Source organism: Podarcis cretensis (genome assembly GCF_951804945.1).
Source record: "Podarcis cretensis genome assembly, chromosome: 1".
Taxonomy (NCBI): domain Eukaryota; kingdom Metazoa; phylum Chordata; class Lepidosauria; order Squamata; family Lacertidae; genus Podarcis; species Podarcis cretensis.
The window spans coordinates 136463838-136479779 of NC_137170.1; the positions used below are offsets into that span (position 1 = coordinate 136463838).

At 42.4% G+C, this 15942-nt stretch overlaps 1 protein-coding gene across 2 annotated transcripts in view; it reads left to right on the forward strand.

Annotated features, from left to right (window-relative positions):
- The window catches only part of PCNT (pericentrin), a 79169-nt gene that overhangs the window by 50448 nt on the left and 12779 nt on the right, over positions 1 to 15942 (forward strand). For both annotated transcript variants that reach the window (XR_013838581.1, XM_079974923.1), the window contains exons 26-32: positions 4396 to 4498; positions 5954 to 6114; positions 7922 to 8116; positions 9452 to 9625; positions 11956 to 12151; positions 13631 to 13853; positions 15190 to 15340. Coding sequence is in view for 1 of the 2 variants with exons in the window: in XM_079974923.1 (XP_079831049.1) it covers positions 4396 to 4498; positions 5954 to 6114; positions 7922 to 8116; positions 9452 to 9625; positions 11956 to 12151; positions 13631 to 13853; positions 15190 to 15340 (1203 nt within the window). In the remaining variant the exon portion in view is untranslated. The remainder of the gene's footprint in view (positions 1 to 4395; positions 4499 to 5953; positions 6115 to 7921; positions 8117 to 9451; positions 9626 to 11955; positions 12152 to 13630; positions 13854 to 15189; positions 15341 to 15942) is intronic.

Below are 15942 nucleotides of genomic sequence, written 5' to 3' on the forward strand. Positions count from 1 at the left end.
CGTTGTCATCAGCATATTGAAGCTCCATGACAGAAGTTATGGTAACCTTACTCTCTGTTTTCAGCCTACTCAGATTAAAGAGCTTTCCATCTGTTTGATATATGATTTCTACCCTGGTGGGGAGTTTCACTTCAACAATGTGTAGGATCATGGCCATGAGAATATTGAATAGAGTTGGTGCAATAAACAACCCCATTTAACACCTGATCCCACTGTGAATGGTTCACTTTGAGAGCCATTGTTATCTGCGATTTTGCTGTCATATTATCAGGGAGGAGCTGAAGGATGTTCACAAATTTATCTGGGCAGCCAATTTTCAGGACAGTCCACAGGGCATTACGATTTACAGTGCTGGAAGGCCTTAGGTCAATAAACGCCATATACAGAGGTTGGTTTTGCTTTCTGCATTTTTCTAGAAGCTGTCAAGCAGTTAAAATCATGTCCACTGTCACCCTAGAGGGTTGAAAACCATTTTGGGATTCAGGAAGTGTAGCCTTGGTTATAGTTAGGAGACTAAGATCGTTGCAATATTTTTGCCAGTCACAGCTAATAAAGAGATGCCTTGATAGTTTCCGGGACACAGGTGGCGCTGTGGGTTAAAGCCTCAGCGCCTAGGACTTGCCGATCGAAAGGTCGGCGGTTCGAATCCCTGCGGCGGGGTGCGCTCCCGCTGCTCGGTCCCAGCGCCTGCCAACCTAGCAGTTCGAAAGCACCTCCGGGTGCAAGTAGATAAATAGGGACCGCTTACCAGTGGGAAGGTAAACGGCGTTTCCGTGTGCGGCTCTGGCTCTGGCCAGAGCAGCGATGTCACGCTGGCCACGTGACCCGGAAGTGTCTCCGGACAGCACTGGCCCCTGGCCTCTTAAGTGAGATGGGCGCACAACCCCAGAGTCTGTCAAGACTGGCCCGTACGGGCAGGGGTACCTTTACCTTTACCTTTACCTGATAGTTTCCATAATCTGTTCTATCATCTTTTTTAAAAAAGGTTGATAATTTTGGCATCCCTAAAGTCTGCTAAGATCTCCTCTCTCTCCCAGATTTTTTCGATGACCTTGTGAAGTTGTTATGTAAGTTCAAATCCGCCCACTTTGAAAACTTCAGCAGGTATCCCACCAGGTCTTCTGGCTGGGGAAATTCAGCCAGATGGGCAGGGCATAATAAATTATTATTATTATTATTATTATTATTCATTCGGTTAATAGCTAGACACAACTCTCCCAGATTTGGAGATACTGCAATCTCATCTCTAATTTGCTTTTGCGGAATTTGTGAGAGGACCTCAGCAGCTATGGGGCAGTTGCAGTTAAGGAGATGCTGGTAATGTTCTTTCCAGCGCAATGTAATAGCTTCTTTTTCTTTTACAAGTGTGGTACCATCTGTTGAGCGTGGGGGGCTTATACCATAGTTTATTGGCCTATAGATGGTGTTTGTGGCTTTAAAGAAACACTGTGCATCATGAGTGTCAGTTAAGTGCTAGATCTCTTGAGCTTTTTTTATTTTTCCAGTTCTTAGCTTAGAAAGTCTTTGCTTTAATCTGTTTACAAAAAGCGGAAGGCGGACTTTCTGTTTACACCTTCCCGCTTCAGTACCAAATTGTAATTTTTTCCTTCAGTTCCCCCGGTCTTTAACTTGACCTACTCACGGGTTGTTGTTTAAAAGTCGAAATGTCACAGGAAAAAGGTCAGCGCTCTCCGACAATACCTGTGCAGCTTCACTCCGCAGAAGTAGCAACTGACTCTCAGCACCGCGCCAGACTCCCCGTTCCGCTCCAGAGCCCTTTACGGGGTTCCCTTGTGAATTGGGGGGGGGCGCTAAAGGTGCCCGCTGAGTCCCACAGTCGCAGGCTTCACCCTCCTGCGGTTTTTGAGAGGGTCCCCACTTCGCTGTAGCGGCAGGACCCAATTTCTGCGGGGCTTACTCCCTCAAGTTTAGAGGGAATCCGCCATTGCCGATGGCGCCGCCTCCGGAAGTCCCACCACTTGTTCTTTAGTTCTCTGGTTCTTTGAATCTCAGCCTTAGCATTGGCATAGCACACCCTCCTCAACTGATCTGTACTGTCCACTATGTGTCTGTGTCTGTGTATGTGCACACGTGTTGAGTGTGTGTGTGAGAAAGTGTGTGTGGCACCGCCCACTTTTAGCCACCACTTACATATGGCCCCTGGGTGGATGCACCACTTGAACCAAAAAAGCACCAGCCACACCTTTATTGAGGGATGTAGTGGAGAGAGCATGTGAGTCACAAGAGCATCCCTGACAGAGCAAACCAGCATTTCATTTGATCCAGCTTTGTGTTTTCCACAGTGACCAAACCAGTGGGAGCTCAAAAACAAAGTCAAGGCCCTCCCCTGCTCTCAAGCAAAAAAAAAAAAAAGAGTGAATAGCATTTGCGTTGATCGGAATCCATTCCCTGGTTGGGTATGATCTCCTCCAGTGATGAGGCAGGAGAGCATAGAATTATGGGAGGCAGTCGTGTCTGCTCTGCTTTTTGTCTCCTGCCTGATGAAGGAGCCCGCAGAGCCTTTTCTCCTCCAAGTCTCCTATGAGCAGTCAGTATACCTTTCTGAAAGGTACTCCCCTGGAGGAGTAGAAGAGCAGGAAGGCATGGAAATAAAACATTTCACTGCTGCTTGCTAAATCTCTTCCTTGCTCTAAGGCAGGCATCCCCAAACTCAGCCCTCCAGCTGTTTTGGAACTATGATTCCCATCATCCCTGACCACTGGTCCTGTTAGCTAGGGATGATGGGAGTTGCAGTCCGAAAACAGCTGGAGGGCTGAGTTTGGGGATGCCTGCTCTAAGTGGTTGAGTGACCAAGGAAGCCAAGGATATATTAGTGATTTAAAACTAAGCATGACTTGGGAAAGAAACTTGCTCTCAGCATTTTCCCACAAGGAAAGGCCAGTGATTCTCTCCCATCTGTTAAGAGTCCCGGAGTGCTCAGGGATGCTGGAGAAACTTACTGACCTAGTATTTCCTTATGATGCAGGCCCATTTCTCCCCCAAACAGACTTGTCTAGCATCATATTTTTTCCATCTCTGCTATGTTGTCCACCTTCAAGCATAGATACAATAAACACTAAGAAAAGGAGGCTTATTTTCCTATGCTAGGACTGTAGAACCTGAATAACCAAACACAGGAGAAGTTGGGCAGGGAATGTACTTTGTTCTTTTGCTCTTGTTATTTTTGTTTTTGGCCATGTGGACAAGGGTGCTGTATAGTTCTGTATATTCTGCATATTTTTGTGTTTGTTATGAAACTTAATAAAAATTATATTTAAAAAAGAAATGTTTCCAGTTCCCCCACCACATTGAAGGCAGGGCTCTGCACTATTACCCTTCCCCTAGACTTCTGAGTGGCCGGGCTTCTTCCTGATCAGGAGGGTATCATTTGCAAATCCATGGTGACCAAACATACTTTCAAATTGATTTATTCTGCAATTAATATCAAATTCAGTAACTTTTTTTGTATGTTCAAGTGTGCGTATGGCCTCCTATACATACATGGGGCTCCTTTTAGTGGAAAATTCAGTGTGATAGGATTTGTTGGGTCTGGTTTGTCATCTGGTAGTAAAACAGTGAAAAAAATGAAAGCTGTGTTTTGGTGGGCACCAGAATGGGGGCAAACCTGTTCCCTCAACACTGATGCTGAGATCACCTATCTCAGTCGTGTCCTTGAAGGGGCTGTGGGTTTGTTTAAACATCAGTGCTTTCCTTCAAAATACTAAATAGTGTGGGGTTTGTTCATTCCTGAGTGCTGGTAATATTTTTAAAATATAAGCTGCAATTTATATTTATGATTCAGTATTCATAACTAATATAATAGATGTACAAAATGTATTGTGAGGTGTAACCCTAAAAGAATTAGCACACTTTTCCGTGTATTAGACAAGGGTTTTTCTTACTGTAAAAGAATGTTAAAAATGATTTATGGGGACTGGCAATTGGTTATCAGCTGCGATTGGGTGGGAGAATGGAGTCTGCTGCAAGTGTTGCTGTGGATTGGCTGATGCTGCTGCAGTCGGGCGTGCAAATGTCGGCTGCTGTTGGCTTGCCGCCAGACACTGTTGCTTCTTCTGCATGTGTGTTTTATAGCGTTTGTCAGTCAGGTGAGTGTTTTTCGGCATTTCCCCTCCAAAATACGTCAATAACTGTAAGCATCCCACCCCCCAAAAAAGCTCAACAACTGGGCCATCTCCCCCCATTGTCTAAAATTGTAGTCCCCAAAAATAGGGGTCGTGTTATACAGGAGGGGTGTGTTATACACGGAAAAATAAGGTACTGTTATTCATTCCTGTGGAAAACATAAAGCAGAATATGTACGTCCATTGTTGCTGTAGGGGACTTGTTAATGAAGCTAAGACTTCATTGTATTTTTGTATATTCATTTCTAAATAGGTTAGAGATGCTGAAGGCTTCACTCTGTTGCAATCCAAGCTGCAAGATGATCTAAAATCAACGATGTCCAGATGTGAGGGTGCAAGCACTGAGTATGGCAGCAGTGAGTTAATGAATTCATGCTATAAGTGATTTCAGTGGGCATGCTCCAATGTGGCTTGGGCTCCTGGGATTTACCTTGGGTCACTTGGAGAGCATGTCTTAGGCATGCAGACTCCCCCAGCAGGTAGAGATTAACTGCTAAATTGGGAGTATCCTGTACTTATTTCCGCAGGAGACTTCCCTGGTCCCATGAAATAGAGCCACTCTCAAGCCTTGTCACTTGGAGGCTAAGTGATTTTGAACAAATTTTAGTCTTAGAAACTGAAACAATAAAAAAAAGCTAAAATGATAGCTTGAGCAATGAAAGCCGGCTGACCAATAACCTATGGAACTTTTTTCTGTAATATAAAATCTTTGAACTTGCCTACTAAACTGGCCTCCTGCCAACCTAGCAGTTCGAAAGCACGTCAAAATCCAAGTAGATAAATAGGTACCACTCCAGCGGGAAGGTAAACAGCGTTTCCGTGCGCTCCTCTGGTTTGCTAGAAGTGGCTTAGTCATGCTGGCCACATGACCCAGAAGCTGTACGCCGGCTCCCTTGGCCAATAAAGCGAGATGAGTGCCGCAACCCCAGAGTCGTCCGCGACTGGACCTAACAGTCAGGGGTCCCTTTACCTTTACCTTTACTAAAGGTGGGAAAAGTCATTATTAGGTTGAAGAACACATCAGGAGCATTATTTACCATTATTTCTTTAAGCTAAGTAGAGTTTGTATACAGTGGTACCTTGGTTCAAGAACAGTTTAGTTTATGAACAACTTGGATTAAGAACGCTGCAAAACCGGAAGTAGGTGTTTTGGTTTGCGTACTTTGCCTTGGAAGCAGAACATGTTCTGCTTCCTGTTGAGTGTGTTCCATTTGTAAATTGAGTCCCCCACTGCTATGGGAAAGCACGCCTTGGTTTAAGAATGCTTTGGTTTAAGAATGGACTTCCGGAACGGATTAAGTTCATAAACCAAGGTACCACTTGCACTTCATCTTTTGTCCTGTTCTCTTCACCCATAGTATTCATGAAGATCCTGGTAGCCCTAGTTGCACTGATCAGATATGTGAGAATTAGCATCTACCAATAGTCTTGAACCCTTTGTATCTAGTACCCTTCTCTCCCACCCCACCCCATTGCCTCCTGGACACAGCCAGGACAATCCAGACTCTATGGCACCACAGGTTCATCATCATGAAGAGCATTCTGATGCCTTGATGGTTTCTACTTTACCTAGCAGAAGTCCTCAGTGCACTGTTGAACAAGGTCATCATCTCTGGATTGGTAAATTGCAGTACACAGCCTGGTATCTTACCTTAATAAGATGACAGGATGTGCCAAAAGTATCTAGCCATTCTTCTGGGAATGGTGATAAGTCAATGCTAGGCTAGATGACGTTACAGTTAGGTGGATTTGTAGCTGGTTGACTGACCAAACCCTAGTCATATGAACGTTCTTGCCGTTTTGTTTTTCAGATACTAGTTCAGATTTAGTTCTTCAGCTTAATCAGGAAGATCCAGAAACTATTTTACACCAAGATAGCAAGATCATGACTTATCTGCAGTGCTTTGGAATTGTTCCAGATATCATGGAACCAGCAAGAAAAGAAAGAGAAGTGTTTTCACAACAGTTGAAGGTAATGTGGGTAAGCAAATGGTTGGGCAACTTGAAGCTCATCCAGACTTCCTTTTGTGCCGTGTTTCAGACTTTAAAGCTCAATGTCTGAGCAATGGGGTTTTTTTGTCCCAGCACTTTTCTTCGGAAACTCTGCATTTTATCGCTGAATCAGAGCAAACAGCAATTGGGTTTTCCACAGATTGCCATTTGTTCCACTTTAGCAGCAAAATGTGGGTTTTCCTGGGGAAAGCACAGAGACAAAAAAAAAACTGCTAAGACATAGAGCTTTAAAGCACAGAACTTTGCCTGGAAAGCCCAGCACAAAAGGAAGTCTGGATGAGATTGTACTATATGTGTACCACAATTTTAAATTGAAATAACAATATTTAAAATACTGTATGACATATTCCTTGGTTGATTTGAATAAATGACAGAAAAGGTCTCCTTTTTCCTGGCAGGCTAGCCCTACAGTCACTGCTGGGCAACCCCTGAAGGGAAGCTCCATGATTAATTTGAATGCTCCTCCTTTCTTCTTTCTTTCTCAGCATCTTATCGGTTCTGTTTTTCCTGACAGCTCATTCAGAAGTCCTTCTCTCCTCTATGTAACATGCTAGCTTTCTTCTGAAAATTTTCCATTCCAAAATTCTTTTTCAGAATTTCAGCTTCTTTCTCTCATTTCTCTCTCTCTCTCTCTCTCTCTCTCTCTCTCTCTCTGTGTGTGTGTGTGTGTGTGTACACACACACACACACACACACACTATATAGAGAGAGGAAAATATTTTGTTCATTTTGTTCTCTGTGTTTGGATGATTCTTGAGATTTCATTGGAAAACTTGGCACAAGGGTTGCTGGGGTGGGGAATTTTGTTGATATTTGAATGCTGGCCACCATTTTGAATCAGCTATTTTGAATCAAGCATGTTTTACTCTTCCAGTTAGAGAGAAAAGAGGCACAGTGCCAAGCCCCACTCTCTCTGGGGCACGTCCATTTGATTCTCTTCATCTCTTCACAAGTTGGAGTGCTAAATTTGGAAACAGGGTACCAGTAAAACAGGAATTTTGAGAGATTCCATGCTTTAGCAAAATTTCAAAGAGATATTGAAGAAGTTGAAATCTCCCATTACTAATAACTCTTCCTTGCATGAAAAATCTGTTATTTGTTTTAGGAATTCATCATCCACATCCTCTCCTTATTTTGGTGGTCTGTGCTAGACAGTCATGTTATGCTCCTGTTTAGTTTTGCCCAGATGCTCTCTACAGTAGTAGCTGTATTGGATTTCTGTGCAGCTCTTTGGTTTTTAGGCCTATAATGCTACTCTGCCTCACTTTCTCTTGCATTTATACTTTTGGATTAAGCTGTGTCCTTCATTTGCTACATTCCAGTCATGAAGGTCATCCCATCAAGTCTCTGTCAAGTCACATTTACTTTTCTGTTACAGATTTTCAAGGATTTATTTCCTACATTCTCTATGTTAGTGTCTAACCAAAAGCTATATATTGTCCTAGAAAACCAACAGTGATTCACGAAGGTGCCTTGCCGAAATGTTGGTGGGACTGTTCTCTATCCAGTACCTACCTACATATGTGGTAGGATCCATCCATTGTGCAAAGATCCATCTTGGATAATTCATTTACTAAATCCAGTTGATCATGTATTGGACTCTATGTTTCTTATGTAATATTTGCCAGTTGCAGTATGGATTTTGTTTCCTTTGAAGAACTTTGCTGCAGTGTCTATATTATTTTCAAACTGCAGAACAGTTTCAAGCCTTGAGGACTGTGGGCTACCTCTTATCATCAACTTGACGTATTTTGCTTCCTTCTCAGAATGTGTTGAAGATGGTATCTGAAGAGAGCTACAAAATACTGGTTTTGTCAGAAAAATCTCTGCCTCATAATGATAAAAAAAATGTACAGAAATCTCCATCAAAGGAGGGGTGGCAAAAAGAGAGTCTAGCCTTGCTTGATACAGTTCAGTCACTGAAGGATTATCTCAACAAAGTACCAGATAAAGAGGACAAGGTATACAGATATCTTTATAATTTTACTTGAGTTAGAGACCATTAACAACAGCTGCAACTACAGTCATACCTTGGTTTTCAAACAGCTTAGTTCTCAAACATTTTGGCTCCCGAACGCCGCAAACCTGGAAGTGAGTGTTCCTGTTTGCGAACTCTTTTTGGAAGCTGAACGTCTGATGGGGCTTCCGATTGGCTGCAGGAGCTTCCTGCAGCCAATCAGAAGCTGCACTTTGGTTTCCGAACGTTTTGGAAGTCGAATGAATTCTGTTTGACTTGGTGGTTTCTAAAAAGCTGAGCGCTTGCACCCCAGTCGATTCAGAAGGAGTCTGGCAAAGGAAAATTCTGTAGATACAGATGGGGACAACTAGTCCTTCTAAGGCAAACAGTGATAGTGCAATTCCTCCTAAGGTGAATTGGATCATAAAATTAGCATTTTCACATTGGGGCAGATATGGGCACTTCCATTTATGGCTTGCTAGGAATATATATGGTATGTCAAGGGATGCCGGCATGTTAGCTGTTCTGCCCATTTACCTAATGGGGCAGGGGATGAAGAGTACTATGGTTTGATAAGGTACCTGTGGATTAGTGGAAGGTCTTTCATTTAAGGGCCAATTTTATATTATTTAAATCAAATTTCCCATTGATACTTTATATATATCTTAAACAATAGTGCAAATTTGACAACTAAACCTTATAATTTTAGCCAAATAAAATATTATTTACACTCTGAAAAAGAGTTATTTGTCACACAGTATACATTTTGCATACTTTTTTACCTATAGAGGGAATGTCTTTAAAATATTTGAATACAGAGTTAAAGTATAATATTCCAGAACGCTGAACACTGGACAATTTTTTCTTCTTTCCTGTTTTACATCATTCTGCTTTGCTCTATCTTAGACCAGCCTCACCCTAACACATGCAAGAAGACGCAAAATGAAATGTCTGACAATTACAGGGAAGAAAAGTGTCCTTTGTTTTCATTAGGTGAAAGTGAAATGCTAATGTCTGATAGGTAAAATATGTATAAACATATTTGAGAAATCATCAGATTGGTTCTTCATATACATAGAAAAACCTCTTTCAACTTAATGTAGATAGAAGTATTGATTCAGTTTAGAGTTAATTGTGGGACTAACAGGTTTTTATTAAGACTATTTAATATTCATAGTTATTTGCTTTTTTCTCTTTCTCGTGTATTTATTTTTGTTTAGATCAGTTTGTTTTTTATTGTAATGTATTATGAAAAATATCAAAACTTTAAAAAAAAGTTTTCAATCTTGTAGAAAATGGGAATTGTGATTTACTGTTGATTATCCATCCTGTCTTGTAGGAAAATACACCTGCTTTTTTTGACTGGAGAGGAGACCTACTTCAGGCAGTCCAGTGTGTATTGGAAAAGGAGCGAAACATGTTACAAAGCTACTTAAAGACCCATTTTTGCAATCCTGGCTCTGGAGACGAAGGATCATTAATAGAAAAGCTGGAACATATAGTGGAACAACAAGTATGAGAATTTTCCAGTGGTTTACTATGTAATATTCGGCTTCTGAAATCGGGACAAGAAATGCATCCTGTTAGATATTATTATTATTATTTCCACCACTCTGGGTGGCTCCCAACAAAATATTTAAAACACAATAAAACACCAACCATTTAATACTTCCCTGAACAGGGCTATCTTCAGATGTCTTCTAAAGTCAAATAGTAGTTTATCTGTTTGACATCTGATAGGAGAGGCACCTCTACAGAGAAGGCCCTCTGCCTGGTTCCCTGTAGCTCCATGTCTTGCAGTGAAGGAACCTTCAGAAGTACCCCACAGCTGGACCCTAGTGTCTAGACTGGACGATGGAGGTGGAGGCGCTCCTTCAGGGCTATAACCAACACTTTCTTGGAAATGTTGTGGGAGCCAGTGTAGCTCCTTTAGCACCAGTGTTATATGGTCCTGGCGGCTGCTCTCAGTCACCAGTCTAGCTGCTGCCTACTGGATTTGTTGTAGTTTCCAAGTAACCTTCAAAGGTCGCCCCATGTAGAGCACATTGCAGTAGACCAATTGGAAGATAACCAGAGCATATACCACCCTGGCAAGATAGTGTGCAGGCACGTAGGGTTGCAGCTGGCATACCAGAGGGAGCTGGCATACAGGTGTCCTGGACACAGAACTAACCTGCGCCTCCATGTAGAGATGTGAGTCCAAAATGACCCCCAGGCTGCGCACCTGGTCCTTTAAGGGCACAGTTCAGGACCAGGGAGTCCCCCACTCCTGCCTGCCCCCTGCCCCCCAGAAACAGTACTTCTGTCTTGTCAGGATTCAACTTCAATCCATTAACTGCCACCCATGATTTTGTGATCAGATGATCATATGTTACGAGGAATCCCTTTAAATCCAAGACACTCGTTCTAGCCCCCTCAGCTGCACATGGAATTCCTGAAGAGAAACTCCCTAGTGCAGCTGACCCCAGCTGAGGAGGCTTGCAGAGATAGATCCCTGTGCTAAAAATTGGTTGTAAGGGCGTCAATGCATCATGCAAAGGGTTTTGCAGCTGCCACCAATCAGTTTATCACCTTTTGGCCCAGCTGAAACTTTACCTGCCCCATGCTTAACATGATATATGTTATCAGGTATAGGGCAGGTGGGCCTAGCTGGCCAATTTGACCACCAAAATGGGAAGACTCGGCAAGCTTAATTAGGCCCACAAGCCAGGGGTTCCCCATTCCTGATTCAAATCATTTCACCTAGCACTTTATCTGAAAAGGTTCTTAGAATAGCTTACAAAACTGTTAGTCTCTGCCCTTGGGCAGACGAAAAGGCATGATACATAAAGAAAAGGGAAGGTGAGGAAGGAGGAAAAAAGCAAGCATCTATTATTATTATTATTATTATTATTATTATTATTATTATTATCATTATTATTAAATGATTGAATTTATATACCGCCCTATACCTGGAGGTCTCAGGGTGGTTCACAGAGAAGTTCAACATAAAAACCACAATAGATATAATCAAAATAAAAACAACGCAATAACCTCCCCTCAAAGAACCACATTTTAAAAGGGCATAGGATGTTGATCAGATCAGCCAAAGGCCTGGTTAAAATGGAACGTTTTTGCCTGGCGCCTAAATGTGTATAATGAAGGCGCCAGGTGAACTTCCCTGGGGAGAGCATTCCACAGATGAGGAGCCCCTGCAGAGAAGGGCCATTATTGTGTTGTCATCCTGCGGACTTCTCGTGGAAGTGGCACCTGAAAAAGGGCCCCAGAAGATGATTTCAGGGTCTTTCATATGGAAAGAGGCGGTCCTTGAGATATTGTGGTCCTAAACCATTTAAGGCTTTATAGGTCAAAACCAGCACTTTGAATTGGGCCCGGAAACTAATTGACAGCCAGTGCAGTCAGACCAGGATCAGTGTAATATGCTCAAACCATCTTACTCTGAGGGGCAACCTGACCGCTGAATTCTGCTCTAGCTGAAGTTTTCGAACCGTTTTCAGAGGCAGCCCTGTGTATAAGGCATTGCAATAATCTAACCTTGAGGTTACCAGAGCATAGATAACAGAAGTTAGACTATCCCTGTCCATATAGGGATGCAGCCAGGCCACCAGTTGAAACCGATGGAAGGCACTCCACGCCACCGAGGCCACCTGAGCCTCAAGTGACAGCAAAGGATCCAGTAGTTAGGCTATCCTTTTAAGCTACAATAACCAATTTCCAGCCTAATATAACAACCTAGGTTGGAAATTGGTTATGTAGCTTAAAGGATTGGATGTAAGAATTTACATCCTCAAAGAAACTGAAATAAGTTATTTAATATGTAACATGGACTTGTTTTCATTTCAGGAACAGCAGCAAAAGTTGGTTCTGGAGCATCTTCTTTCTTCAGATAGAAACAGCTTGCTTACTGAAATACAGGACCTTGAAGCAGAGTTGCGACTGATGCATCTTCAAAGCCAGGAGAAGCTGCAACAACTCCAAGAAACACTTATAAATACAGAGAATCATCAGAGTAAACAAGAACATCAACTTCGAAGGCAGGGTAGTACCTTATGGAAGTTTACAAAATGTTACTTACTTTTTACCATTCCTTCATTTGACTGCAAAACAGGATGCAAGGAGTTATATCTTTAATCTTTATTTTGCAAACACTTTTATCATGTAATAATAGAATTGTAGAGGTGGAAGGGACCCTAAGGGTCATTTAGTCCAAGCAACTACAGTGCAGGAAACACAACAAAAGGATCCATGCCAGATAACCATCTAACCTCTGCTTAGAGATCTCTGAGGAAGGAGAATCCACCACCTTCCGAGGGAGTCTGTTCCATGTTCAACAGCTCTAACTGCCAGAAAGTTCTTCCTGGTGTTTAGTTGGACTCTCCTTTCTTGTAACTTGAAGCCATGGGTTCGAGTCCTGCCCTCCAGAGCAGGAGAAAATAACTTTGCTCCATGTGACAGTCCTTGAGATGTTTGAAGATGGCTATCATATCTTATCTCAGTTTCCTCTTCCTCCTCATTGTTGTTAAAATTTATATACCAACCTTCATGTGAAAATCTCAGGGTAGTTCACAAGATAAAAATACAGGATAGAAGCACAAAATAAATACTTAATAGCACAACAATAATACCCGCCCCGGCAAAAAAAACCTACAGCATTTTAAAGGCCATAAAAGATTAATCAGCCTAAGGCCTGGGAGAAGAGGAATGTTTTTGCCTGGTGCCTAAAGGTGTATAATGAAGGCGCCAGAAAAACCTCCCTGGGGGAGAGCATTCCACAAACAGGGAGTCACGACAGAAAAGGCCTGTTCTCATGTTGCCACCTTTTGGACCTCTTGAGCAGTGCACTGAATCTGGTTTATTGAATTGGCCTTCTAAATTAAATGTGCCTTGGATAGGTGGAATCTGAAAGTAATGAATGGCAGCCTTTTTATAGCCTAATGTGAAGCAAGTATGGGAAAACAGAAAGTGAAGCAAAGTGTTGCCAACAAGTCCTTGAAATGTCACAATACATACTGCATTTACCGTATTTTTCGCCCTATAGGACGCACTTTTTCCCCTCCAAAAATGAAGGGGAAATGTGTGTGCGTCCTATGGGGCAAATGCAGGCTTTCGCTGAAGCCTGGAGAGCAAGGGGGGTCGGTGCGCACCGACCCCTCTCGCTCTCCAGGCTTCGTGCAGCGCTCCGCTAGCCGTGGGAGAGCCGTGCGGCTCTCCCACGGCTAGCGGATAGCAGCCTGTTCTGGGGGCTGGGGTCGGGGGAAGCTCGGGCTTCCCCCGCCCCAGCCCCGCACCTGGGGGGGAAATATTTTTTTTTCCTTTATTCCCCCCCCCCAAAAAAAAACAACAACTAGGTGCGTCCTATGGGCCGGTGCATCCTATGGGGCGAAAAATACGGTATATGCCTTTAAAAATCCACTTCATTTGTCATTTTTTAAAGTTATATGGGGGGGGGGGATTACTTTAAGTTATTGGAATGGATTTAAATTTTTTAATTTTGTTGTAACTTTGTATTTGTTCTCAGTTGAATTACTAGAATACAAACTTCAGCAGGAGAAATCCATTGCAAGTGACTTGCAGGCTTCTCTAAAAAGTGAACAAGAGAAAGCCTCTGAGATGCATGAACTACTGAAACAGGAACACAGCGCAATATCAAACTTGAAATCAGATCTCTGTGAAAGCAAGCAAACAAATGAGAGGCTCCAAAAATCCCTACAGGACCTCCAAGAAGACATAGTTAAGTACAGGTAAGGACTTCCAAGGGCAGTTCAGTTTGCGTTTAGAACAATCTACAGCTACAATTTCCAAGTAAATGTCCTATTGTGAAGTTCTTCCTGCTTTCGGTTTGTATTATACTGGAGACATTCAGTTAGGTTCTGGGGTGCCTTTGTACCCCAATCCTCCTGTATTACAAAACGGTCCTCTTCTAACAACTTTTTGCATTTCAGTATTTGCCTAAATACTGTGGGTTAAACCACTGAGCCTCTTGGGCTTGCTGATTGGAAGGTTGGCAGTTCCAATCCCCGTAAAGGGGTAAGCTCCCATTGCTCGGTCCCAGCTCCTGCCAACTTAGCAGTTCAAAAACACGTCAAAGTCCAAGTAGATAATAGGTACTGCTCCGGTGGGAAGGTAAATGGCGTTTCCGTGCGCTGCTCTGGTTTTGCCAGAAGCGGCTTAGTCATGCTGGCCACATGACCCAGAAAAACTGTCTGCGGACAAACATCGGCTCCCTTGGCCAGTAAAGCAAGATGAGCACCACAGTCCCAGAGTCGTTCGCGACTGGACGTAACTGTCAAGGGTTCTTTACCTTTACCTTTTACCTACCCACTACCTCTAGTTGTGATTTTTAATGATTGATTTTACTATACAATCAAAGAGCAACATAATTGTTGTCACAAATTTCTTATTCCAGTTCCCCTTTCCACATCTCCCTGGGGTTTCAACTGCAGTGTCCTTTCCTGATTTTTGTTTCTAGGACTCTAGTATAGGAAGTGTTTCAGCTTGAGAATTCACTGTTTATACCAACCTGTGCTGAAACGTTAAAAGTTAAGAAGTGTTGTTCCTGACATAATAAAAAGCGCTATGCAAAGTGTTTTATTCATTCATTTATTCATATTCCCACAAAAAAGCCTGCCCAAAGAGGCTCACAACAAAGAAACAGATGCATTGCAAACAATTTCATAATGATGTAGCAAAACAAAAATATAATAACATACAGAACACCACGTTTGAATACTATAAATATAATAAGATTACTTGAACAACATGCAGCATCTAATAGGAAAAATAACAAGTGAGCGTCACAGCTTCACCTTAGTCCTAGAAACACCCCTCCCATGATACTTGATTGTTTTTTCTTCTTGCTCAGTTACTAAAGGCATTGGGTTGTGTCCAGGAGTTCATTTTACCTGGAGGAGATCCATTGAAATAAATGGGTGTGGTTAACCTTAGGTCTATTAATTTTAGTGGATTATTCTGATTAGAACTAAATTGGATACAGCTGCATGTCTGCTAAAAAACCAGAAAGATGCAGGTTAGCTTTTTTTTAAAAAAAATAATACATAGAACTTTTGTATGTTGCAGTTCTGCACTGGAAAATAAGGAGAAAGATATGACAGCTGTTCTTCAAGACTTCCAAAATGAACAAGTTAAAGAAAAAGAACTACAGCACATGTTAGATGAACAACAACATCAGCACAAGTTAAAAGAGGAAGAGAAGTCAAAAGCAATAGAGGTAAAGTCTTGTGGGGAAATCATAGCCTTTTTTGCTACTCAAGCTTATGTATTCTGTTTTACCATGCCTCTAAATCCTGCTTTCAGGAAACCATAAGTAAGATTTTATTTAATTTTTGTTTGTTTTAAAAAATGCAGCAGGGAAGGCCTTTTAATAAATGAATGTATTCTATATCAGGGGTGGGAACCTTTTGCTTCCAGGATTGACCTCACAAGTCAAATATGACAGGTGGGTAATCCCAGACACCTGAAGAAGAAGAAGAAGAGTTTGGATTTGATATCCCGCCTTTCACTCCCTTTAAGGAGTCTCAAAGCGGCTAACATTCTCCTTTCCCTTCCTCCCCCACAACAAACACTCTGTGAGGTGAGTGGGGCTGAGAGACTTCAGAGAAGTGTGACTGGCCCAAGGTCACCCAGCAGCTGCATGTGGAGGAGCGGAGACTCGAACCCGGTTCCCCAGATTACGAGACTACCGCTCTTAACCACTACACCACACTGGCAACCTGTCATTCATAGAAGGTCATACTCAGCCCTCCGCCTTTAAACTCCAGTGTTGGAGGTTGAAAAAGGGAGGGCAGGGATCTTTGCAAATTTTAATTTTGC